Below are 27,216 nucleotides of genomic sequence, written 5' to 3'. Positions count from 1 at the left end.
CCACCTGTATGTGAGAAAGAAAGCTTTTTAAAAACAAACCCCTTTCCAAGTGTATTTCTACCAGCGTGATGACTGAGGCAAGGGGCATGACTGTTTTGTGACTGTTTCCCTACTTCGAGGCGGCTCCCCACAAAGATTTCACAAGTTTCTTTTCTTGACTTTTCCCCTGTAAAATGCACTCACAGCACAGACCCCATCCACACCTGGTGGGAAGGCCTCACGAGGCCAGAAGCCCGAAGGCACTTACTTCTTGAACTGCTCCATGAAGCGGTCCCGGTGGCCCTGAAGGGTGTCAGCAGGAAGACCTGGGGGAGATCAGGAAGAAAAAGGCTGAGAGAAGAGAAGGACAGAGAGAAGGAACAAGAGCAAGCTGTGGGAAGGGACGATCATTCTTGTTTTCTACAGAGTGGTTTCCAGGGCCATTGCTGTAAGTAGGGAACCTCTGGGATCTTGTGCCATGGGGCAGCCCTGGCACCTCCCAAGTCCAGCTCAGTAATTAAGGAGCCCTAGACTAGGCAGGAGCAGTGACCACACAAGCCTTGCAGTGTACGCCTTAGGGGTCAGAGGCAGTAGGAAGACTGAAGGACATCAGAGCTTGAGGGGCCTGATTGTCCTAGAAGCCTCCCAAGCCCAGCCCCATTTGGGGTAAATTGTGGCATTCAGCACCTGAAGAGGGCCTTTCCAAGATGCCCAGCCCAACCTCCTCATTTTTTAGGAGAGGAGACTGTCCTGGGTTGGTGACAGGCCTGTGTGAAGTCATCTAAATAAGTGGCAGAATTGGGATCAGATCCTTGGATTCTAAATCCAGGGCCCCTCCCTTTCCCATGCTGCTCTTCATCCTGAGCTAGGTGCAGTGGTACCCAGACTGGGTGTGGCCAGAAGAGGGGGTGGAACATCTGGCACAGGCTTCACATCCCTCTAATGCCCCAATAAGGAAAGGTTTTCAGGAAGGTCTCAGCAGAAACCAAGAGGACTAAGACATGCCTCCGAGCTGTGGGCCCCCAGTGAGGATAATGGGGGTGCCCTGGGGCTGGAGGCAGAAAACCCAGGTTCTGGTCCCTCCTGCTTCTGCCCCTACATCTGTCATTCAACATTCTTGGCCTCCACACCCTCGTCTACAAAATTACAGGGTTGAGCTAATTATCTCTAGGGTCACTTTGAGGACTCACAATTCTGTGGTTTTAAATATTTCAGATGTGGCCTGCAGCCCAGGAGGGCTTTTGAACAAAAACAATTCATTACTACCATCATCCCACAAATAGAAATACATTAATCATGGGATAAGCCAGGCCTATTTAGTGTCCCAGGCACAGGACAGAGGCTGCTGAATTATCTGGGTGAAGCTATGGAAAGATGCTGAGCCCCTGTCCTTTCTCTTTTCCTCCCATGGCCCAGGACCGATTGTCTTGGGCATCCCCATAGACAGTCTCCTTTGTCAGCTCAGTTTATGCTCCGTTCTCTTCCAGGTCACAGCCACATGCCCAGAGTGCTCCACTTCACCTAATCCCACTCCTATCACGAGCAGCTGAAAGTCCATCTCTTCTGTGGAGCCTTCTGGGATTGACAGAGAGGGGCTGCTTCCCCCTCCTTCATCCTCATTTGTGACCACTTTGACCCTCTCTGACCTCAAGCAGAATTTTGTGCTGACACTTTCTTTTCACTCCTAAAATATACCCTTGGTGTGTTTGTGGCTTAATACTTCCTGCCCATTTAGATCCTGGCTTGTTGTTTCCATTCTGTTACCCCTTGGCAGGAGAGATGTTTATGAAAGTGATGGTCTGAGGTCATGCCCTGTCCCTAATACAAGGGAATCAAAGCATGTAGTAGGGCTTCCTGGTCCCGATGATGATGTGAGGCTAGAAGGTAAGACTTTCCCTAGGGGAAAGTCACGCCTCACCCTAAAAGACTGTTGGACACCATGATGTCTAACATGTTACTGCCTTGTACTTATGTCCTGAGTGGGATGCTATTCCAGAGAAGGTCTCCCTGACCTGCTCCAGAATCTCCAAGGCCTTCTTGGGCTTTGGAGTCTCTCCAATAGGCCTCACCCTCGAAGCTCTAGGTTCTGGTAACCTTGAGGTGACCAAGGGTACACTAATGGGGTGGCTTGGACTGATGTCTAGAGATGCTCTTTAAGGGAGAGGGAAACAAGGGAGCCCCCTGACATGGCAGCAAAGGGAGAGGGTGGTGGGCCTCCTTCTGGGCAACGCTGACCTAAAAAGAGGAATGAGGATGCCAAGCAAGGGTTGGGCCTGGGCTGGTGGAACTCACAGGAGTGCAGTTTGAAGAGGAGCTTGACGGTGTAATCATACAGGTGGCTGCAGTCCAGAATGACCTGGATGAGGGGGGCCAGGCGGCACTGCCCCGCTGTTGTCACCGACACCGAGCGTGACATATCCAAGGAGCTGAACACTAGAAAAGAAGGCAAGAAGTGATGGGTGAGGCAGAGAGGGCAGAGGAGACAGTCCTCAGGGCAGCGAGCCAGCAGGACCCAAGTCTTCCTGACCCTGCATACAGGATGTGTCACCAACGGCCACTGGGAGCAAATACACAGGGAGAGGAGAGAAACACGGTCCTTCCTCTTAAGAGTGTGGGGGGGTATTGGGAGAGAGATGTCTCCTGCCTTCAGAGAAGTCCCCATCTGATGGGGAGACACAGTAAATGAAACCATCATCTGAGACCCCCAACTTTTTTAGATTCCAGCACCGTAGTCTGGAGCCAGAACCTGCTCTATCTCCCTGGCCCAGCGCTCCATACTGTTAGTCAATCAGTTAGCAAGCATCTGTTAAGCACCCACTGTGTGCTAAACATGGTGCTAGGTGTTGGAGACCCAGAGACAAAAACATAATAGTCGCTGCCCCCCAGGAACTTACATTTTCTAATCTAATAAAATGCTGAAATGCAATTAAGACCAATAAGTGCAAAAAACAACCTTAATTAGTATCCAATGAAGGTCACAGCCTCTTTTAAGATCTGGGACCTGTCCCATTTTAATTCCCATCTTCCACCATAAACCTGCTTCTTCCTCCGAGGACCCTCCAATTTTTTTCCTTTTTTCCCCGCTTTGTCTTTCTCAGCCATGTTTCTTTCCATTTCTACTACCTGCCATATCTTTCTACTTGGCAAAGACATTTTGGTGGCTGAGTTGGCTCTTTTGGATTTCTCATTTCTATGGTTAAATTACCCTAAGAAATAGTGGTGTCAGTCTCTCTTCTTTTATCTTTTTCCTATCTGGGGCATAAATAGCTTACTGAATACGTCGGGCTGGGGTTCTTTTAATTGTAAGCTATGTTATCTCATTTTAATTTTTATCTTTGCTTGTTGTTAGCAAAGATTTGCCAAAGAGTTAATCATGTGCAATATCAAACGATTTAGAAGAGGTGTGTGTCCTGGACCCCTTGGGCAGCAGACCCCTTTGATGAAGCCTATGGACTCCTCAGAATCAGGTGGTTGTTTTTTCTAAATTCATAATTGAAGAATTGGTAAATTTCAGTAAGAGGTTAGTGTAGTAGTAAAGATACAATTTTTTCCTATTCAAGTTCACAAACCTCTTGACATCTTATACATGGAGCCTTGGGAGTTGGTCCACAGAACCCAGGTTAAGAGCCCCTTCTGTAGAAAAGAAGGCTTCTGGCATGTTGGGCAGAGGATGTATGGGAAAACAGGGGAAAATCTCATGGGACCAGAAAGCACGGAAGGCTTGTGAGCTGTACTGTTGTGAAGAATAGCCATGCTAATCAGGCAACAGAGATGAGATGAGCCTTTCTTTGCTTAGCCAGGCTGGTCCCAAAGGCACATTCTACCTCTGGCTCCAGATCCAAAGCCTTTGGAGCAGGGCAGAGGGCCTAGCACAGCCTTGAAGAAGCCAAGGCCACCACCCTGCCATGGTGAGGCATCAGACCAGGATGCGGGTTGATTTTTTTCATGTTTATTTCTCATATTCCCAACTAGGCTGTAAGTTCTTGGAGAAAAAAGACTGTGGCCTTCAGTAGTGCCTTGTGCTATTTGCCCTTATACCATCATAGGGCCACCATGGCCATTCAATGGGCACTTGTTGATTGACTGATTCAAAGACACACTCAATAGAAACCTGGATGGACAAGGCACTTTACAGAAAGCCTTCCTGAGGCCCAGCAGTTAGGCTGACGAGGGGGAAAGGATCACAGCCTAGATTCCCTGGGAGGCTAAGTGTGACTGGCTTAAGCAGGATCAGGTGACAGCTAATGGACAGCCCAGGAAAAAAGTTGTACTCTGTTCTCAAGAATCTTTTGGGCTACGTAGGCTCTTAAACCTTGAAAACCAGGTTGAGATGTTTGAGCCTAAAGAGCTAGAAGAGAATCCTTCAGGGTCCATGGTAGGGGCATTCACAAGATGGGAGGCCTCTCTTGACTGCCAATCAGTGACATCCCAGGAAAGGTGTAGCTGGGCATTCTGACAGTAGAAACGAGAAGGATGCCAGGCAAGGCTGGTGACTCCAAGCAGCACTGTCTCTGGATGCTCCTACTCCCCCAGGTACTGAGAGACCAGCAGGAGCTGGGAAGAGGAGGCCTCTTAACTGGGAACATTTCATTGATGTACTCTGAATGTGGCAGGCAGTTTAGACAAAGATGGAAGATCTGCTTGGTTTAGCATGTGCCCACTTTACCTCCTGGCTGGCTCCAGACACTGGGATCTGTAGTCCAATGTCTGGCATTCGGCTGTCCATCCAGGCCATCTCACCATCTGTCTGCCACCTCTGACCTGCTCCTTCCACCTGGATTGGCACCCTCTACACTAGACCTGAGACCTAGACTTCCATCCTTGCAACATTCAGATCCAGGCCCCCAGCCCCAGTGCAGGAAAGTTAATCTATTTATCTTTAGAGCTCCTGCCCTAAGGTCCAACCCATTTAAGTACTGGCTAAGTGTATGCAAGCTAGCCCAACCTATCCTCTGACTAGTCCTAGACACCAGACTTTGCTTCATCCCACTCTGGCCATCTTATCAGCTTCCTGCTGCCAGGAGTATACTTTCTCCTTCCACTTTCTATATCCCCTGTATGTGGTGTTTTCTCCTATTAGAATGGAAACTCCTCGAGGGTAGGGACAACGTCTTTTTCTAAAAATGTATATTCCCAGTGCTTAGCACAGAGCCTGGTACATGGTAAGTGCTTAATAAATGCACACTCATTTCCTCATTCAGCAGGAGTCTAGTAACTTTTCCTGAGTTGTTCACATTCACTATTTGGTCACAAGTAAATTCCCAGAACATAAAACACACCCATGTGCAATATAAGTACAAAATCATACTCCAAAGCAAAATGTAAATGAAGTTTGAAACGTAAATGCAATGAGTTGGGCAATCCCTTAGTAGAGGTCATTGTACTGAATGTGAGTACTCGTAGATTTCCTTCTTAATGGATGCCATGTCTTTCTCATGTGTGGACCCTCCACTCTCTGACATTGGGAACCTTAAGCTTTGACCCAGATCTGAAATCCAGAACAGCTGGAAATAGTACTTCCTATTCCAAATGAACTTCTCTGACATTTTCACAGGATACTGCTAAATAAAGTTGAGCTGACTGAGTTCCTTTTTAATTTGTCCTCCAGGCATCTGATGGCTGGTGTTTTTCTCTCACATCCTGCACTGAAGTGACAGGCCAAGGTTTTAGGAAGATTTTGCTACCTTCTAGGTCAGAGGGAGGTGTAAAGGTCAGGGGGAGCTACTGGACTTAGTGCATTTCATGCCTGGAACACTCTCCCTCCCTACCCCTGCCTTTCCTTCAAAGCTCAGCTCAAGTACCTTCTTCTATTTCGAGCTTCTCCTGATCCCTCCAGCCACTTGGGGCCCCCCCAAATTACCTTGTCCTTATTTTTTCTATCCATACATATGTGCATACTGCTTTTCCCCTTTCTCCCTCTCAAGGTGAAGTCCTTGAGGGTAGGAGCTGTTTAATTTTCCCCTTTGGGTCTCTGGGGCCAGCACAGTGCCTGACACACAGCAGGGACTTAATAAATGCCTGTTGATTGATTGAGTAGATTACAAAGGATCTGAGAGGTGATTCAGTCCCTCACCCAATACAAGAATCCCCTCTTGGGTTCTCCTGGCAGGTGATCATCCAGCCTCCACTCAAGTGCTCCAGGGGCAGGGATCCCTACCCTTCACAAAAGCGGCTCATTCCATTGTGAAAGATGTCTGATTATAAGAAAGTTCTCCTTCTGTCATTCCTCGAGGGAAGGGGAGAAAAAGTGGAGGAAGCTGCCGCTTCCTTCCTAGGGCAAGATGGGGAAGTGCTGACAGGCAAGAGAAGATCCTGACCCACTCCCAGCTCCCACAGGAAGGTCCCCATGGAGTGTGACCACAGTATTCAGCTGGAGGAGAGAGGCCTTGGTGCCTTTCAGGAGTCACACTGACTCTGGCATCAAAGGAGCCACAGCATTGTTTTCCCACCCCTTCCCCAATGACTGGAAACCCTGTGAGGACAGTGACTGTTTCCTTTGTGTCTCTGTATGCCTGCACAGTCCCTGGCATGGAATAAATGTGAGCTGACCAATTTGGTTGTATCTCCCTTGTACATATCGTATGCAGCCATTCATGTACATGTTGTTTCCTGAGTTAGACTGTAAGCTTCTGGAGGGCAGGAACTCTTCCCTTTTGCTTTAGTGTTTAGTGCAGCACCTGTCATGAAGTGATTACCAAATGCTTATCATCTGACTTGTGATCTGTGACCTGAATGCCAACAACTTGATAGATTGAGCATTTATTAAAGACTCTGCCAGGCGCTGGGCTAAGCACCAGGGATTTAAATACAAACAAGTAAGACAGTCTCTACCCTCAAGGAGTTTACATTCCAATGGAAGAGGGGAACTAGAAGCGGGGATACACTTGCTGTGTTCACAGTGATACAAAGGACTGTGCCATGGGGGCTGCTGAGTCTGGTCACGGCCATACAAGACCCAATGTTTTCAGAGTGGAAGGGTTACCAGGAGACACAGAACATGTGACAGGTATTTTTTGAAAAGAAGCAGGGTGAGTGTGGTCTTTCTGCTCAGACAGGACCATTGGGGTATCCTGGTGCCAAGTTATCATTCACTGGGCCTTGAAAATTGGCCAAGTCCATGGCGTCTATGTCTGCTACGGGGTTTCAGAGAAAAGAGATGATGGGTATGGATGCTCTTCCTCTGGAGCCTTACTGGAGCTGGTGGGGGCAGGGCACAGACCCAGGAGCTGGGCATTCCCCCTGAAGCTTGTGCCGAATGGAAGGGAAAAAGACTCACCAGTTTGGAAGAGGTTCAGCTCACACTCCAAATAGTCGAACATCTCAACTGTCAGCTGGAAACTGGACCAGAGAGAAAAGAGGGGGCTGGTTGTACCTCTGGTTGTAGCCCCAAAAAATGGTCTTTTCTTGCCTTCCCCTACCCCAGGAGCGGGGAACCTGCGGCCTTGAGGCCACATGTAACTTTCTAGGTCCTCAGGTGTGGCCCTTTGACTGGATTCAAACTTCCCGGAACAAACCCCCTTAATAAAAGGATTTGTTGGGTAAAACTTGGACTCAGTCAAAAAGCTGCACCAAGGACCTAGAAGGTCACATGTGGCCTTGAGGCCACAGGTTCCCCATCCCTGCTCCCCCCATTCCCAGTGTGTGCCTGTCCCCTTACAACAGAGGCACCTGCCCTCTTAGACTTTACAGTGAGATCTGAAAAAAGGGGTAAGGACCATGCCGAGGGTGAAGAGATCAAAGCACAAGCTGGGAAGGAAGCATGGCAGAGGGAGATGGCAGGTGGCAGCCCAGCGAGTGTGACCCCACAGGCACCCTTCCATCTGTAAAGGCCAGTCCTAAAGCCACATCCCTTGCTGCCCTCTCTCTCTCCCCATCAGGATCCCAGGCAGAGCAGGCATTCACAAGCACATGGCCAGCCCGTATCAGGAGGAGATGGGAGAGCTACTTACAAGTTGTTGACATCGCTCTCTCCTGCCTCATCCAGCTGTCGGTCACTCATCTGGAGGTTGCCTGGGAATCGGGGGTTCTGGAAGGGAAGAAGCCGGAGCACAGCAGCGGATCAGCATCCTTTCCTTTGGGGGAGCTCAGTTAGGTCAACATGAGGCTGGGGCAGTAGAGTGTCAAGTCTGCCGGCCCCTATCATGATGCCCTCTCCCCTTTCTCAAGGTCTGGGTGCCCACACACGGAGACCCTTTCTGTGGATACATTCACCAAGGAGAATAGCCATTTCTATTATCAGAAGTAAATTCTCTTCTCCATTGTCCAGACCCACAAGAAGGCTGCTCCCCAGTTCATTTGGCTCTTCCAAATGCCATGAAACCATGTGACAAAGTGAAGCCATAAGACGAAGCTTTGAATATGTTCAACGCCCCCATGTCTGTACTGATGGAGGAGAGTGGAGGATTGTGGGTACCCAAAGCAGCTGATCAAGGCAGCCTGGTGGTAAGGTGGATTTGGAGTCAGGAAGACCTGAATTCTAATCGTGCCTCAGAAACTTCCTAGCTATGTGACCCAGGGCAAGTCAATTCACCCCTTCTGCCTCAGTTTCTTCATCTGCAAAACAGGGATCATAGTCACATGTCCCTCTCAGGATCCTCGTGAGGATCAAATGAGATAATATTTGTAAGCCTTAGAGCACTCTATAAACACCAGCAATTATTAGGGCGATTGTGCATTGCAAATTCCCATCTTAGGCTGGCATTCCCTATCCCCCTCCTGATTAGGGGAGCTGGGCTTCAGAGATGGAGAGCTCATTTTCATGTTAATCTACCAAAACTTAATCAGGAAAGCTGTGGGAAAAATCCTGCGCCACACTTCCTAACCCTGAGAAATCATTTTTGGATGACTCATCATCCAGTCCAGTGCTACCCGCAGCAGGGCTTTCCTTAATGTGGCTGGGTGGTTTTGGAGGGGAGAAAGGCAGTATGATCCAGTGGGTAGAGGGACAGCCTTCGAGTCAGGAAGGTCTGCCCCTGGCATGTCCTGCCTGGCTGACCCCAGGCTGGCCAGGAGGTTTACACTTGTAGGCCCCAGGCAGCAGTCACTGGTCTACACCCGCAGGGAGTGTTTCTGCAAAGGGAGCTCTTTATGTCAATGGGGTCACAGGTCCAGCCCCACACTCCTCCCCAAAGAGTGGAAGGACTCTTGGTAAAATCATTTTCAAAATGATCCTAACAAACCTGACAAAAACAAAGGAAAAGCTTCCCATTCCTCGGTAATGATGCGGTCACAACCATCTCTGATAAGTACTTGAACAAACTGGTGATCGCTTTGGTTTCTTGCTGATCTTTGTCCTCTTTGGACTGTGCCCACAGAATTGGAGGGGACGCTGTACCTCAGGCTGCCTCTGGGACCTCGGTGTTCTATTTTCTCTCCTCAGCTCAATGGCACTCTATTGCTTTTGAATATCCTACTTTGGGTAGCCATTCCCTAATCATCAGATAGATTCCTTTTAGATTTTTTTTTGGTATTACAAATACACTATAAATATTTTTGTACAAAAGGGTCTTTTTTCCCTTCTAACTCTATCTTTAGGGTCCCCCTGCTAGAGTGGTAGAATCAATAGTTCAAAGGAAATCATTAGTGTTGCATTATTGTGTATTGCCAGACTGCATTCTCCAAAAGATGAAGCCAATGAGCAATTCCACCAACAATGTAAGTGTGCATGGAAATGAGGATGCCTAACTCTGTTCCAGGGCCAACGACAGAAGGTAAGAGAGCCACAAAGGCATCCTCGGCTGACATTCTCCAACAGAGCACGAGCGGCCAGTGGCCCAACAGTGCGGTCACGACTGGCATCTCAAAGCACCAAGGAGCAGCCGCTGCTGGAATGGAGTGTTCAGTCTGCTATGGCCAGATGCAGAAGGAGAGATGGAGATTCCTTGATCCTGAGGGGCTCCAGGCCCCTGGGGGAATGATCGAGAAGGCGAGGCTCACCTTGGTGTGGTACTCCATCTTGGTTCTCAGCAGTCGGAGGTAGATGCTGCAAAGCTGTCCATAGCCCTCGCTCAGGTGACCCTGCCAGAGAAAGGAGAGAAAGAAGGTTTAGACCAGGAGGAAAGGATCTAGGGGCCCTCAGGAGCAACCAAATTCCACCCCTTCATTTGCAGATGAGAAACTGAGGCCCAGGGAGGGGAAGGGAACTGCTCAGGACCCCAAAGCTAGGAAACACCAAAGGTAAGATTTGAAGCCAGCTCCTCTGACTCCAGTCAGAGCACTTTCTTTTGTAGCGAGGTGCCCACTTCAAGGGCTCCTGGGTCCCCTGCCCAGAGTAGCCATAACCTGGAAGTGGGCACTCTGCCCGTATGTACTTTAGAGAGAAAAAGGGGACCCTGGCTTCTCTGGAAGCAGGAAAGCATTTGGATAAAAGTGTCACAAGAATGTGGATCAGAGTTCTAGGCTGTGAGGGTCAAAAGTCAATCTTGTCCCAGAGGTGGCCTGAACTGACTCCCCTTCTGGAAAAGTCAGGGTTGATCTTTTTTGGGCCCTGCTTGGTCAAACCTCCTGAATTCTGAGCACTGACCCTGAAGGGGCTGGAGTCAGGAGAGAGTCAGGGAAAGTGAGATGGAAGAATGATTTCAGCTCTTAATGTGAATGGAGGGAAAAGGTGGCTCGTGGTGACTCCCGATGCACGATGAGACAAGGGAGTCAGATCCTGAGTGATGTGGGAGGGAATGAAGGAAAGAGAGGCACTCTGTCACTTCCTCAACCAGCACACTTTCCAAAAGGCTTTCTCTGTGCTTGGCAATGGGCTGGGCCACAAAGGGACAAGGACAAAAGTGATGCGGGCCCTGTAGTCAGGGAGCTGACATCCTATCAGGGAAAATGACGTGCACATAAGTTAATTGTATCCTTAATGAATATAAGGTAAATTAGTAGAGGAGAAAGGTGGGCTCAGGAAAGACCCCACATAGTCACAGGGCTAGGGTCCAGGGGCTATGCTGCTGCTTGGTGGAGTCTTTAGTACCTCTGTATTCTTGAGGAGAGCTGCTTGGGGGTTGGAAATGATTCTGCTGCTTTCTACCTATGGCTAAAGGGAAAGAACGGGGAATGAAGAAGCTCATGGGATTTAGAGCTAGGAGGGATGTTGGAAACTCCTACTTCACATGCCTCATTTTACAGATGAAGAGACATGGCCAACGAAGGAACAGGTTTTCCTGGACTAAGGATTTTGTTTTTCTTTTTAACCAAGAGGGGAGATGGGAGAGAAAGTGAATACTTATTAATTGAAAAAAAAGTTACATAAAACTCTCCAAACTTTCTGTCTCTCTCCCTCTGGTTCTTTCTTTTTCCACACACACTGACCTAGACAAACACACAGACACACAGACACAGACACAGATACACACACAGAGACACACACATACAGACACAGACACACATAGAGACGCACACGGACTCAGATACACAGACACACAGACGCACACACACACTCTGAGAGTATGAAATAACAGGCTTAAGGCCGGGCCATCATCCCAGATGCTCAGTTAGAAAGTCCCCAGAGGCCAGCAAGCCCAACATGTTAGGAATCCCCACTACAACAGCCCTGAGTGTTCCTCCAGCCTCTGCTTGGAGACCTCCACCGATGAGCTGGAATCCATTGCCCCCTGTGGCAGGCCCTTCCATTTTGAGGAATGGTGTCCCTCACGGAGCCACGTTGGGCCTCTAGGCAAGTTCTGAGGACTCTTCCCAGGCCTGCACCAACTCCCCCTTTTGTAGGAGAGTGCTTCCTATTTTAAGGCCACCGTCTTGTCCTTCCCAGGCTGAACTCGCCCGATTCCTCCCCTGATACTCATAGGGTATGGTTTCCTGTGCCTTACCATCCTTCTAAGCAGCAGGGCTTGGACTCAAACCCAAGTATCCCTATTCCCAGGCCAAAAGAAGAGCCCTATTCCCAAGATGCAGAAGGAGACATGTTTTTGTACATGGCCAATATGGGAATTTGTTTTGCTTCACCAGGTTTTGTCTTGGCCCACCATTTTTTTCCATTGGGGAAGAAAAGAGATGGGAAGGAGAGAAAACAAATACTTGTTAAGTGAAAATAAATTTTTTTAAAAGGAAATACCCATCCCAAACACCATCTCCAAACTCACCCACATCCGGCTCATGTCACTTAATTCATTTTTGTATCTCAAGGAGTCTTTCAGGACCTGGGGAAGAGAAATGACTTTGGACAGTTAAAAGGGCAGCCAGTGTTTTGGAAGGGAGAGGAAGGAAGGTGGACATGCGAAGCCAGACCAAGGACAAGGGGAACAGGCCAAAAAATGGCAGGCCACAGTTAAGATGGCAGGGGCACTGAGGATGAGGAGCTTCCCCAGCCTCCTTCCCACCGTCTCCATCCTCTTGTCTCGGCCTGGGCCCCAGTGACTCACATGGGGGTGCCCATCCCGGAGGAGTTTGTGGAACACGTGACAGAACTTCCAGCAGAGCACGGCGTTGCTGGAGAGTGGCAGACGGTTCACGACAGACCAGAAGGTCTGTGCGCCTTTCTCATGATGGGTTCCCAGGATGCATGGTGAGGCGGATGTTAAGGAAGAGATGAGCATGTGGCCTTGGCACAGGCAGGGAGCCTCTAGGGGCCCAGAGGCTTTGAAGGCCTTTGGCTACCTTGTGGTTTTGAAGGGTCACGGGGCCACCATAGCCCCCCATCAGGGCACCCAGCTCCCCTGTCACTTTTTACACTCCAAAATGCTTCCTTCTGCAGGCCCCAACCACAGGAGGCCTTTGATTTACTCCCTTGAATTTTGCTTTCCAGCCACGTTCTGGGCAGCCACAGGTACCTAGAACATCCTGCCTTCCTACCAATCCAATGGGCTCCTAAGGTCTCAGTTCCTCCATGATGTGAGCAGATCTTACAACGTCACCTGTCCTGTCTGCACCCAGGATGCCTGTGGTTCTGTTTCCTTACAACAAGTATTTACAGGACTAGCTATGGCCTGCTGCCTGCTCCTGCACGTACACGATGACATTCACAATGACGTAAACCTCACTTACATCATACCCTTTAGTGGGTTTGCTCCAGGCCATCACCTCTCAGAAAGCAAGGATCAGGTCTAGGAGATATTCTTTGGCCCACAGAATTAGATAACTGATAAAGGTCTTTTGATGCTGCTGCTGATCCTGGCTGAAAGCATTCATATCTTTGGATGAGGAGGGATGGCAGAATCACTAACTTAGAAATAATATAATCCAGGCCTTTCATTTTAGAGATAAGGAAACGAAGGCCCAGAGAAGCCAGATTAAGCCTCTTGCTCAAGGTTATTTAGGGAGAAATTAGCACAGCTGATATTCAGAGTCACGTCTTCTGAGTCTAAACCCAATGTCCTTGCCACTACTAGGCCCAGAAGGGCTCACTCAAGCATGTGGACTTCTGATTTGTTGGATTGACCCTGCTGCTGCTCTCCTGTGGACTCCCATCACAGCAGGGCTCTCTCTCCCCCAGACTACATTCCTGGGACCCCTGGTGCCCCTGGATCCAGGTGTCTGCTATATCCAGAGAACGAAAGCCCCAAAGGGGAAAGGCTGCCTTAGGGGCAGACAAGGCCAAGATCCTGGCCGGGATGCCCTCCGCAAAACATGGAGCATTTAACTAAGTCCTTGACTTGATTTCATGATCGTCTGAGTCTTCAAAAGGTGGAGGAAACTGTGAGGGAAACAGCTCTTCTGGGTCTGATTTCTGAACAATCAGGAGGAAAGGGCTGCAGAATGTCCCCTTCCATGAGTATTTACCAACAGCATGAAGGGGCTCCAGCTCAGTGCCCAGGGTGAAGGAGGATTCCCACAGACTGCCACCAACTTCAGCTTCCCCAGCGGCAGGGATCATGAGCAGCATGGGAGCTTGTGTTTTAGAAAGGATTTTGCTAACTTTTGATACAATTGATTTCCTTTGTAATCCCATGTATTTTATTTTATGTATTTAAAGACTATTTTGATAAGGGGTCCATGGGCTTCAAAAGACTGCCAAAGGCATCCACAACATCAAAAAAAGGTTAAGGACCCTGGCTACGGGACTTCTCTATCAGTATTATCTATCTATCCATTTATCATCACTCTATCATCTACCTAGCTCACCTATTTCTTTATCTTATCTGTCTCATCTATCCCTCCCATCCATCCATCCATCTGTCTATATCTTGGGACAGATTCCACAAATGGACACTTGCTGAGGCCCAGAGCTCAGTAGGACGAGAGTGAACTAGACTGTCTTTGGGTAACTTCAAAGTCTTTTAAAAGATTTTGTAAAAGTCCAGGGTCTCTTAGGGACCCTGGGTTTTTCTCTGAAATAAAGGTCCATCTTTTCATTAACATTTCATTCCTCTGTTGGGGTTATATGGCCATGAGTCATAGGACACTAGACTGGCTGAAGAATTGAAAATGATCATTATCCAGAATGGATAAAAGCATGGGGCATGGGAGGGAAGGAGTGCAGCACCTACCCCCACCCCCCCAATGAGGATCAAATGACATCATACTTGTGAAGTGTTTTACAAATCTGAAAGCGCTTTATAAATGCTAATTATTATTATGAAGTGGTGTATGAAACACCATCAAAAAATGTGGGTGTGAAACAAGATGGGCTATTCCCATGGGCTTGGGAGTAGGGATCCTCCTGGCTTGGTCTGGGTGAAGAAGAACCCTTCTGGGGCAGGAAACCACAAGGGAAGAGACAGGAGGGAAAGCAGAGGACTGTCCTGGCACATGAGAATGAAGGGCTTGCTTGTGGTGCATAAATAAGGGATAACTGATGGGTGGCCCATGTGATAGACCAGTATAGAATGTGAGGAAGGCCTCCACCACCATGATGAAATGATGGGAAGACAAGGTCGAGTTGCATGGGATGGATAGGCATGGATGGGTTGAGATTTGCCTCTTGGAGAGAATGCCCACATCAGTGAGATCCCAGGTCCATTTGAGTATTTGATTAATTAAATTTGCTCTACTTGGCCTGAGAGGACAGAAATGCTACTGATGGGTTACAGAGAGACAGTTTTAGGATCATTGTAGGGAACGTTTCTAACGATCAAAGTTGTCCCAGAGTGGATGGGCCATTTGGGTGGCTGAAGGTCTCCAGTAGAAGCTGGGTAGCACCTGGTGGGGGGAGGTCTTGGAGGGGTGTGTGTCCTATTTCAGTACAGGCTGGATTAGAAAGCTTTGGCTCTTCTAGCTCAGAGATGCTGTGTGTGTGTGTGTGTTTTTTTTCCTGGCTATGTCAGGAGGCTTTTCCTCACTTGTCATAATTCAGGAAGATCTGATTCAGGGACTAGCACTTTTTGGACACATTCCCTCCTGGTGGGGCCTGGGCATCCTCAGAACAGCAACAGTGACATCAACTGCTGAAAATTGCCTTATTCTTCCCTGTCCCCCCAGTTCTGTTCTGTTCTCTACTTCTGGACCCTTCTATGTGTTGGACCTGGGGCCCACTTTCAGCCTTTCAGGCAACCTCCTTTTGTTTATTGAGGGCTACTGGTGTCAGCTTCTCTCCTGAGTTCTGCCTTGTGGACATGCATCCAAGACTTCTATCTGGCAGGGATGTTGTCTGCTTGGCCACATGGATGCTGGCAGGTACTCCCTGGACCCCTGGCCCCTTAATGGGAGCCTCTACAGCCCCCACTCAAGGCTGGCTCACTGGCTCCTTTCCATCCCCTTCCTGAAGTTCCCCTTAAGTAGACCTAGATGCCCAAACAAGCCCCTACTCGCCATCTGAAGGGCTGGAGACCACGAGTTCTTAACTTGAAGCATCCATTGGGCTTTTGGCCTCCTAGTCCTGTGAGGCAGAGACCTTTGAGGGAGTCATAAGCTACTGGCTGTGCTGAGTGTGTGGCCAGCATGGTCAAACCTCAGGACAAAGGCAGGGCCTGAGAGCTCACCCTTGGGCCCAGGGCCTTGAAAACATGGCCAGGCATTTCTTCTGGGTCCTAAATGACCGATGGAAAGTTCTTGAAAATCTCTCCAGAGTCAGGGACAGCGTGGGAAGGCAAATGCCAGGAGGATGCCCAGGATCATCTGTAAATTGGGGCAGGGGAGTCACGCTAGAACCTCTAAGGTTCCTTTCTAGATTTCGCCTTCTTTCCTCCACGAGCCAAGAGTATGCTCATAACCCCAAACACTGAGGTACTCTAAGCCTTATAGGGACTAGATCCAGTCACAGAAAGGCCCTTCCCTCACCTCACAGCTCCCCAAACCAGCTAGGGGATCTCCAGGCAGCAGGCCCCTCCCCCACCTCACAGCCCCGCCAAACCAGGAAGGGGATCTCAAGGCAGCAGGTCCCTCCCCTACCTCACAGCCCCCTAAACTAGGCAGGGGATCTCCAGGCAGAAAGCCCCTCCCCCACCTCACAGCTCCCCAAACTAGGCAGGGGATCTCCAGGCAGAAAGCCCCTCCCCCACCTCACAGGCCCCTAAACCAGCTAGGGGGTCTCCAGGCAGAAGGCTCCTCCCCCACTACCACTTCCCACAAGTGGACCCCCTGCAGGGTCCTCTCTATCCGGGCAACGTCCAAAAGGATATTCCTGGCATGTTTTTCCTTCACGGCCACTTCCTGGGTATTAATAGCTTTATTGATGCTGACTGTCTGAAAAACAAACAGCAGAGAAGGGGGGTGAGATGAATCGGCCAGAGAGTGGCCTCAGGGTCCCCAGCTACCCCGTTCCCTGTCTCTGCTCCCCGAGCCCTCACCTCCCTGACCCTGGGCCCCTTCCCAGGGCCGCCCTGGTGGGAGCTGGGCTCCCAGGCCAGCTGGCTCTGGCGCCCGGGAGGGATTTACTGCTGGCCTCTTGTTAGACTCAGCTGCTGCCCCTGGGCTGCCACTCATTCACTGGGCACAACAACACGGCGATTAAAGAGGCCCACAAAAAGAAGCTTTTCATTCTCGAGGGAAACATTATTTCTCTGGGGGCAGAAGGAAGAGGCAGGAAGGGCGGGAGGAGAGCGGCTCCCCCTCCGTCTGCCCTCAGCAGTCTGGGAGCTGCTCACTTATGGCAGATGGAGCCTGTCTCTCCATCCATCCCACCGCCCCTTCCCTCTAGTGAAGCCACTGCTTCCAGGAAGCCCTCCCTGACTAACCCGCCCTGCAGCTGGCTTCCATCATTCCCATTTGCTTGGTCAAAACAGTTCACGACGTCGGAACTACTGACAACACAAACACGTTTTAAAGCACTAATCGCTTCCATTCTGACCCCTTCTGATTTACTACATCATGGCTCCTGGAGACCATTCAGCCCAACACCGGCTTTCCGGATGAGGAAACTGAGGCCCGGAGTGTCTGGCCCAAGGTCACAGTGTTCTGGATGGGAGCAGAGCCAGCTGTGGATATAGATGGTGGAGGCTTGGTCTTGCCTTCTTTCCTAGGCCCGGCCCTTCTCTATCGGCCAGCCTTCCATTCCTTCGATGAGCCCCAGGCATTCACCAACCATGATGGACCCAGAGACTCTTCAGTTGGTGGCTATGACTTTGTAGCAACGTTAGTTTGGGACACATGGGCATTTTTTATTTCCTTTTCAGTACAACCTTACACAGTGAACTCCCAGAAATGAAAACATTAGGCCAATGGGGATGGTCAGTCTTATGACTATTAATTGTATTGAGAGCTGGCCTCAGAATCGGGGAGACCTGAGTTCAAATCCTGCCTCTGACATAGGCTGGCTGTGTGACTTTGGGAAAGTCACTTACCCTCCTCGTGCCCAAGGTGCAGAGGAGCCACTGCTAGGCATCAGTTAAGGGAGGTTCCCCTTCCCTAATGAAATCACAGGTTCCTTCCCTGCCTTTCCCTCCAACCTATTTTATAATTTACAGTTTCACTAGTGATGCAATGGGCAGTGAGACGGCAAAGTGGACAGAGCACCAGATCAGGAGGACCTGAGTTCAAATTCTGACTCTGTCACTAACTAGCTGTGTGACCCTGGATAAGTCACTTAAGTCAGGTTTTAAGCATTTATTAAGCATTTACAATATGCCAGTGCCTAGTACCACGCCTGGAGCATAGTAGGGGCTTAATAGATGCTTGCTGACTTCCCAAGCACTATGTGTAACCTATCTCTGCCTCAGTTTCACCATTTGTAACATGGGGATAATAAGAGCACCAGCCTCACAGGGTAGCTGTGAGGATCAGTTGGGATACTCTTGGTAAAGCGCTTCCTGAATCTCAAAGAGCCATCGAAATGCCAGCCCCTTCTTGTTGGTATACAATGATTTATTCAGCCATTCCCCAGTCACTGGACGTGAAAGTTGATTCCCATGGTTTTTTTCTTCCCCCAATAAAGCTCCTTTGGATGTTTTTGCACAGATGAGCCCTTCCCCCTTAAGTGACATCCTGAGGACAGAACCACAGCCCGGCTTGCCGGGTCAAAGGAGATGATCAGATTGTGTCCCTTCTAAAGTCCTGCTGGACTGTCATTGCCCCAACCTGGAGGTCACTGAGTGTCAGCGGCTGGAAAGGGCCTGTTTCCCTGCAGTCCTGCCATGATTGAATTTTATTCCTTTTAAAAAAGCTTTTTGGGGCCAATTCGGTGCTTTCCTGTCTCTCCCTGCACATAGAGATCTCTCATTTCTCTAAACGTTGAGAATCTTTTCCAAAGACTTAAACACCTGGTATCTCAGTCCCTCCTCCCTAAAGAGATTAATTAAGGTCCTCCATGGCAAAGAGGGGTGAATCCCCACAGCTTTGGCTGATTGGTTAGTCTGTGAGGCACGTGGCCCATCCTTCACCTTCAGACCCCACTGCTGCCTCCCAAACCAAGAAGAAAGTTGAGTTCTGAGAGTGCCAGGGGCCAGCCAGTGAGAAGGGTGAGTCTGGTGGTCCCACAGCTGATTGTCTTGCCTCTGGAAAAACTGGGGCTAGAGAACATCCCCTCCACCCCCCAGGACTTGCTGTTCCCAGGGTTTTCCTGGAGTCACGGAGGCCTAAGACCATACAGTGTTTCCCCTGAAAGAGCAGTATTGTACACCGCTTCCTGACCCAGCCCTTCTGTACCAGGCTGGTTCCGGAGGGCCAATTATCAGCAGCCACACACAGGAAGGACGTCTTTCTCTTGGGCACCCCTCCTACTCCCATCCTCTTCCCACTTGAGTCAGCTTAGATGGGGCTGCAGCCAGAGGGGGAAAAATCACCCCACTGTTTTCCTATGGGAAGCGGGGCATGGGCCCTGCCCACTTGGTGCCAGCTGGGCTCTACCCAGTCACGAACACAACTCCTGGCTGGGGCCCAACACTAGGGCTGCCTCCTGCATGCCCAGGGCTAGGCTGGCTCATTAAGGCTTCAGGGCATGGGGTGAGCAGAGGGCAAACAACTGGGGAAAGAGGCTAGTATAGGATCTTATAGGAGGGTCACTGCAATCCTGAGGGTACATGAGTAGTTTAGAAAAGATTACTGGCACGTGTGCATGAGAAATGGAGAAGGAAGCAAAAGGAGGAAAAAAGAGAGAGAAGACAGAGTCAGGTGAAAAAAGAGAGAGAGAAAGAGACACTTTCTGGATGGAGAGGAAAATAGAGGGGGGAGAGAGAGAAGAGACAGACAGACGAGGGTGGGAGAGAGAGGAACAGGGAGGGAGGAGGAGAGAGAGAGAGAGAAGAGAGAGACATTTTCTAGATGGAGAGGAAAATAGAGGGGGGAGAGAGAGAAGACAGACACATACTCTCTGAATGGAGAGGAAGATGGCGGGGAGAAGAGAGGGAGAAGAGAAGAGAGAAAGAGAAGGGATAGATAAAGGGAGGGGGAAAGACAGAGTCAGAGAAAGGAGGAGGAGGAGGTGAGAAAAAGGAGCATATAAAGGGGGCTAAGGAGGAAGATCTTCAGCGAGGGCCATCACTGACTGAGACCTGGGGAGAGTGAATGGGAAGGACTTTGCGTGTGGAGTCAGAACACACTGAGAGCAAGCTCCCTGACATTTCTAGGCCTCAGTTCCCTTTCTGGTAAAAGGAGTGGGTTCTACAACATCCCTGCCCAATTCTAACAGTGGATGACTCCGAGCCTTTCCAGGCCCCACCCCCACATGCCTTGGCCTTATTAGAATTAGTGGGACTTTCTGGCCTCTTAGAAATAGTCCACAGAATGACAGAATCTGAGATGTGTGTGAGGGACCTAAGCAGCCATTTAGCCCAGGGATTGGACCCCAATGTCTGGTGAAGCCTCTGTGACACCTCAGAATTTTTTAAGAACATAAAAAAAAACAGGATTATAAAGGAAGCCAATTATTAAAAAGTCCAGAGATCCCAAGTTAAGAACCCTTGATCTGGCCCAATCCATACCTGAAGAAGAATCTCCACACTGATTTACCCAATAAATGGTTTCCAGTTTTCTATTTCTCCATTTCTGGGGTTGTTTTTTCTTCCCATATGTCCTCCCTGCCACCATTTTTATCTTAAAATCATAGGATCTTGAGCTGGAGGGAATCTGAGGTCATTCAGTCCAACTCCTTCTTCTTTAGAGATGGGGAAATCAAGGCACAGGCAGTAATTTGCCTAAGATCACAAAGGATGTAAGTGTCAGAGGTAGGATTTGAACCCAGGTCCTCTGACTCTTTCCACGGAACCACACTGAGCAGCGAGTCTTTTTCAGGGGCCCAAATCTGCAAATGGTCTCTTTTCCCTTGAGAGATCCTCAGCTACACTGATTCATTCATCCATCCATCCATCTCTCAATCAGTTAACAAGCATTTATCAAGCCCCTACTGTGCGCTAGGCACTGAGAATGCAAATAATAGGGATGTGAACAACAGAATAATCTTAAATTATAAGAACTTCCATCCTACCTGGGGATGTACTGGCAGGTACATACCTTTACTAAATGTCTATTATGAACAGGACATGAAACTGAGTTGACACAGTCCCTGGCTCTATCCCCCCACTGTGAGGGGCTGGGCGGGGTGCTTCTGCTCCAACAGAAGATCTGGAAACCGTTGGGACCTTAGTACTGAGATGCCAAATCTAGGAGGAAAGCCTGTGCTGGACCTCTCGGCCCTTGCCCCCATGCCCGTGGCAAGCCCTTGGCCAATTCACAGCCCCCCTTCCTCTGCATTCCCCAGAACCAGCCTCCTTGCTCAGCCTCCTCAGAGCCACAGAGAAAGCATCAGTTCTGTCAGACAATTCCCCTTCCCCAGGAACTTGGCTAGAAGCCCGACTGGGCTGTGATGTGGTGTGACAGAGGTAAATGCTTTAGGGGCACTTGGCCGGATCTCTCTAAGGAGATGCTGTCTAGACAGGCTCCCCCCACCCCCCAGCCAGCCCCTAATCAGCACTTGCCAAGTGGTGGGGGGCGTGGCCTGGCACCAGGGCCCTAACCATGACATGCCATCTGGGCAAGGCATCTAGGCTGATGAGTCTGAACATGTCAAAAGTGAGGAGAGCATTTCCCTTACTAACCCACCAATCTTTCCCAACTTCCTTATGACCAAAAAAAGGTTCCCTACCCTGTGGCTTCAGCAGGTCTTCCACTGCACCCTGTGGCCAACACAGACTTGGCATTATGTCATGTCTTTTCTAGGAAGAGCTCGAAGCAGGGTGGGGATGCCGGGTTATAGGCAGGGGGAAGAGTATCCTAGCTCTGCTGCTGACCACCTGTGGTGCTGGACCTCAGTTTCCTGATCTGTAAAATGAGACCTCTAAGGTCACTTCCAGCTCTCTCTCTCTCTCTCTGATCCTGTAATCCCTTCTAAGAGGTCTGGGGACAAGGGCCATGTCACATGGCAGCCCTCCCCAGCATAGCCAGGAAAGAGCCTTATACAGAGCAGAATTTGAGAAACATCTGTGGAGCGGACTACCCTGCCCAGAGAGACTCCCCACGGCATTCTCAGGCTGTGCCCTTTGCCTCCCCTTCCCACTCTTAGCCTAAGCCCTCGTCACCCCATGCTTCAGTCATTACAGCAGTCTGAATGCCCTTTCTGCTTCCAGCCTCTCTCCATGGGGGTCCACTCAGAATAACTGCAAGAACAGCCTTTTTCAAACATGGCTCTGATTATTTCTGATTCGGAAATCCTTAGTTCTGGGGTGGCAGATCTGTGATTTCACCAGTGTGGGGGAGTATTGATGAGGACACCCCACAAGTGGCTGCCACTTCCTGCCATAGGGGTGCTGAGAGATTACATGAGCTGTTCAGAGTCACACAGGCTGTGTCAGGGACGGACCTTGGATTCAGGTCTCTGAATGCACTAAGGACTGCCTCTCATCGCCTACCACCTGAAACCCAACTCCCTGGCACCATCTTTTCTCTCCTAGGGCAGACATAATATGACACGGGAAAAGAAACCCTGATTTGGGGTCCTTAGTGCCAATCCTTGACTTGACATGGTCGAGCGGACACTTAGAGCTAGAAGCTCTGGGCTCAAATTCTATGTCCGCTGATGCCTACCTGTGTTACCTTGACCCAATTCCCCATCCTTAAAACGTAGTGGGACTGGCCCTAGTGATGTCTAAAGTTCTGTCCACTTTGTGATCTGTGGTCCTGCTTTTGTGACCATGGGCCAGTCACTTCCAGGCCCTTGGCCTCCTCATGTGTGAAGGGAGGGGGTAGACCAGATGGCCCAGTCTTGCTTCCCCATTCCCTACCTGCCACTTGTTCCCTTTGGCTTGCAAACTGCTGCCCTCCCTCCATGTCAGCACCACACCCATCCCTGGATTCTGACTCAGAAAACCTGGGTTCAAACCTTGGCTTAGATGTTTACTGTTTACCTAAACTCTCCAAGCCTCATTTTGCTCATATGTAAAACAAGAGTGTTGGACTAGACTAAGCAACCTCCAATGTCCCTTTCCATTCTAAATCTAGGGCAGGTAGGTGGTGCAGTGGATAGAGTGCCTGGTCTGGTCTCCAGAAGACCTGAGTTCAAATTCTGCCTCAGACACTTACTAGCCATGTGACCCTGGGCAAGTCACTTAACCTCTATTGGCCTCAGCTTCCTCACCTGTGAAGGGAAGGAAGAAGGGAGGGAAGGAGACAGAGAAACTGGCAGCTGACATGTTCCCAGCCACAGTCAGCCAAGGAGGAAATCACAATGAGAAGTGGGATGTGATTTACAGACGACGTGTCTTCTGCTCACAGATACAGATACTGAGGACATCCTGAATACTGGAACACTTGGGGATCCTTGGAGGGCAGCCCTGAGCACAGGTGCTTGGACACCTTCAAGGCAGGCTGATGGAAGGACAGTTGGGGACCCTTAGATATCACCCTCTAGCTTGGTTAAGACTTGACATGTGGCAATTCTCTGGCCAGTCCAAACTGGAACTCCACAAAGGGCAGACCTGGAGTTGGACGGCTTCAGACAGGCCAGGACGGTTCCTGGGGAGCCATGGCTTGAGGCTTCTATCGCCTCCCAAGGCCACAGGATCTTAGAGTTGGGAGTCCCCTCAGATGGCACATGGATGGGAACCTCCATAAGACATTCCTGATGGGTCATCACCCAGTCTTTGTTTGAGGACATCTGGTGAGATGGAACCGGCTATCTGCCACGGTAAGCCATTTAAATTCTGAGAGTGTTAATTATTAGGAAGATCTTTTCATTGAGCCTAAGTCTGTGTCTCTAGAACATCTACCCACTGCTCCTGGTTCTGCCCCCACCCAGAGCCAAGCAGAACAGGTGGAGACCCTCTCCCCCACCCTGGACACGTTCATTCCAATTTCAAACTGTCCTAGGGACAAAGCTCACTGTATCTACTCAGCAAACTGAGCTAAACCCCGGCCAGCAGAGGACTCCTAAGGCATCAGCAGAAGGGGTCATGTCCTGGGCCAGGGCTGTGTCCAGAGATTCTCAAGCCTGTGGAAAGCTCTGGGCGCCAAAGTCCTCACCCAGCCATCGCTTTGGGCAGTCACACACAGCCCCCATCCCCCATCTGTCCAGCAGAGGACTCCTAAGGCATCAGCAGAAGGGGTCGTGTCCTGGGCCAGGGCTGTGTCCAGAGATTCTCAAGCCTATGGAAAGCTCTGGGCACCAGAGTCCTCACCCAGCCATCGCTTTGGGCAGTCACACACAGCCCCCAGCCCCCATCTGTCCAGCAGAGGACTCCTAAGGCATCAGCAGAAGGGGTCGTGTCCTGGGCCAGGGCTGTGTCCAGAGATTCTCAAGCCTATGGAAAGCTCTGGGCACCAGAGTCCTCACCCAACCATCGCTTTGGGCAGTCACACACAGCCCCCAGCCCCATCTGTCCAGATCTTGGTCCATCCCCTCTGCAGGGCCCAGCAGACAGAATCACAGACTGTGGTTTGGAGGCAGAAGGGATCTTAGGAATAGTGTACTCCTTAAATGTAATGGAATGTTCTCATGACGTAAAAATGACAAATGGGAGGAATTCAGGGAAGTGTGGAAAGACTTCTACGAACTGATGCTAAGTGATGTAAGCAGAACTAGAAAAAAATCTGACCTAGTGACTATAGAAAGCAAACAAACAGGGTATGAACAGGAAGCCCAAGCGTGAGTACTGAAAAAACCTGGGAAGCTCCTGGGGAGCAGAGGGAAGGGGACAAACAGGATGGAACATTCCACACGGAGGAGAGGAAGAAACGTCAGGGGCCGTCTAGCTCACCTCACCTTCATTTTATGGATGAGGACATGAAGGTCAAGGCAGATTGGTCAGATGGGATTGCTTATATTAGAATGTTCTGTGCTTAATGTTTTTCCTTTGTTACAAGAAAGGTGCAATTTGGAATGGACTATAGATTTTTTTCTTTCAAAAATAACTCTGATATAAAACAAAAAAATCAATAATTTTTTTTAAGAAAGAAAAGAAAAGCCAAAAAAATTACTGGAAAACAGACAATGCAGCATAACGCTCTCCTCTCAGCACCGAGGCGGGGACCAGGAAGGCAAATTTTGCACATGCTCTCAGACACGGCACTGCATTGTTTGTTTAACTGCTTTTCTTTATCAAAAGGAAGGGTTTGATTCTCAAGGGGAAGGACAGATATTTCCAGGAACAACTGCGATGTAAAAACAACAACTCCTCCCCCCACCAATAACACACTTAAAAAAGGAAAAGAAAATCTGGTTTAGCCTCTTCATTGACTAGAGGAAACGGAAGCCCCCAAAGATGTCATTTGCTCGAAGCCACACGGCAAGGCGGTGATAGGGCCCAGATCAGATCCACGTCTTGTGCCTCCTTTCAATCCCAATCCCTGAGAAGTCTTCTGAGGCCTGCTTTACTCTATGCTCTACTTTTTTTTTTTTTTGAGGAGGCAGTCAGGGCATTTGGGGCTAAGTGACTTGCCTAAGGTCACACAGCTAGTAAGTGTGTCAAGTGTCTGAGGTCACATTTGAACTCAGGTCCTCCTGACTCCAGGGCCGGTGCTTTACTCACTAAGCCACCTAGCTGCCCCTCTATGCTCTGTTCTAATGGGAATGGCAGAGAATTCAGAGGCAGAAGGCTCAGCTTCATGTCCCAGCTCTGTCCTTGGTCAAATTCACACGACTGGCTCGGCCACTCTCGGTGTCTTCTTTATAAAATGAGATCATAATTACATTATCTACTTCATCGGGGTTGTGGCCAATTTAACTGACCAGAGCTGGGCAAGGTGGGGGATACTAAAAGGAGATAAAGCATCATGGTCTACCAAGTAAACAGGGCAGCCAGGTGTAGTGGACAGAGCGCCAGGCCAAGAGTCTGAAAGACTCATTTTCCTGAGTTCAAATCCAGTCTTAGACACTTACTAGTTGTGTGACCCTGGGCAAGTCATTTAATCCTCTTTGCCTCAGTTTCCTCATCTGTAAAACGAGCTGGAGAAGGAGATGGCAAACCACTCCAGTATCTTTGAAGAGTCGGACATGACTGAATTAGCTTAACAAAACCAAGCAAACGTTGCTAACTGACTGGGTGCTTTCTTGAGGCTTTGGGTGGTAGAAGCTCCGTGGACAGCTACCTCATGGGGTCATGGCTTTAGGCTCTGTGAGGCCAGTTCCCCATTTTACACATAAGTAAACTGAGGTCCCCAGAGGGACAATGCCAATGCCAAAGGTCACACAGCAGTAGGACCAGGATTAGAATCTAGGCCTCAGGGTCAGAGGTAGATGAAGATGCTCAGGCCAGAGAGGGGGAGTGATTTGCTCCAAGTCATGTGGGTAGTAAATGACTGGGGTGGGATTTGAACCCACATCTTGTGGACTCTCCATCCAACATTCTTTCTCCTGGACTGTGCAGCTTGCCAGGGCCTTGGCCCAAAGTGGTCACCCAGTCAATAGGAATGCCTGAGCTACTTTTCTGAAGAGTGGAGAAAAAGGAAGGATGGCCCCTTCTCCGGTCCAGCAGTGGATTTCACCATCCATGACCACAGCACCAGGCCGGATATGATGACACTTTCTCAGAAATGACTGAGGTCAGGATTCTCACTTCTGCTTCGTGAGCTGTGCAAGAGCCTGTTTCCCCTTGGGGGAGGGAAGAGAGGGCTGGAAGTAAAGGAAGCCAAGGAAGGAGGAGTGTGTGAGTGAGTGTGTGTGTGTGAGAGTGTAGGTGAGAATGTGTGAGCGTGTGTGAAAGTATGTATCTGTGTGTGTGAATGTATGTATGCGTGTGAGTGTATGTGAGCGTATGAATATATGTATGTGTGTGAGTGTATGTGAGTGCATGAATGTATGTATCTGTGTGTATATGAATGTATGTATGTGTGAGTGTATGAGTGTGCATGAATGTATCTGTGTGCGTGTATATGAATGTATGTATGTGTGTGAGTATGTGTGTGTGAATGTGTGTGAGTATGCATGCACATGCATGTGAGCATATGTATATGTGTGAGTAGGTGTGTGAATGTATGTATGTGTGTGTGTGAGTGACTCCCTGTAGCTGGGGCAGAGGGGGAGGTCCTAGGAAATGATTGATGGGCACCCCCACCCCCCTTCCGAGACTTCTGGCTATGATCACACAGGAAGGCCTATCCCTACTCTCTGACACCCTCACTTCACAGCTGAGGAAATGAAGGCTCAGGGTAGTGAACTAATTTGCCCAAGGACATACAGGTAGTAAGTGATATAGTTGGGATTTGAACCCGGCTCCTGGGATTCCATTCCATTTATCCTTTCACCAGACCATGTGGTCTCTCCTCCGTAAAACTAAACCCCACCTGGCCCTCGGTGCCATCCCTCCCTGACTCTCCTAGGACCTTGATTCAGCAGTCCCTCCCTCTAATCAAGCATCATGTGAGGGGCTGGGCATACCATTATGAGGAATGAAATCACCCCTTCTCCCAAAGAGATTCCATCTTAATGGGGATGTTGACCAGGGCATATAAAACGTACACAGCATCCGTACAAAGTGACAAGGGCAGATC

General features: G+C 49.6%; 1 protein-coding gene across 3 annotated transcripts in view; it reads right to left on the bottom strand.

The window, feature by feature from the left end:
• HIP1 (huntingtin interacting protein 1) overlaps nucleotides 1-27,216 on the bottom strand; it is a 119,981-nt gene that overhangs the window by 30,819 nt on the left and 61,946 nt on the right. For 2 of the 3 annotated variants that reach the window (XM_036767053.1, XM_036767054.1), the window contains exons 2-9: nucleotides 16,485-16,548; nucleotides 12,351-12,493; nucleotides 12,072-12,128; nucleotides 9,916-9,996; nucleotides 7,929-8,005; nucleotides 7,256-7,317; nucleotides 2,272-2,412; nucleotides 248-305 (exon numbers count right to left, since the gene is read on the bottom strand). In XM_036767053.1, the coding sequence (XP_036622948.1) occupies nucleotides 248-305; nucleotides 2,272-2,412; nucleotides 7,256-7,317; nucleotides 7,929-8,005; nucleotides 9,916-9,996; nucleotides 12,072-12,128; nucleotides 12,351-12,493; nucleotides 16,485-16,548 (683 nt within the window). The remainder of the gene's footprint in view (nucleotides 1-247; nucleotides 306-2,271; nucleotides 2,413-7,255; nucleotides 7,318-7,928; nucleotides 8,006-9,915; nucleotides 9,997-12,071; nucleotides 12,129-12,350; nucleotides 12,494-16,484; nucleotides 16,549-27,216) is intronic. The other variant, XM_036767055.1, reaches the window with a different exon arrangement.

The sequence above is a fragment of the Trichosurus vulpecula genome, chromosome 7 (assembly GCF_011100635.1).
Source record: "Trichosurus vulpecula isolate mTriVul1 chromosome 7, mTriVul1.pri, whole genome shotgun sequence".
Taxonomy (NCBI): Eukaryota; Metazoa; Chordata; class Mammalia; order Diprotodontia; family Phalangeridae; genus Trichosurus; species Trichosurus vulpecula.
This window is presented reverse-complemented; position numbering and strand designations above follow the sequence as displayed.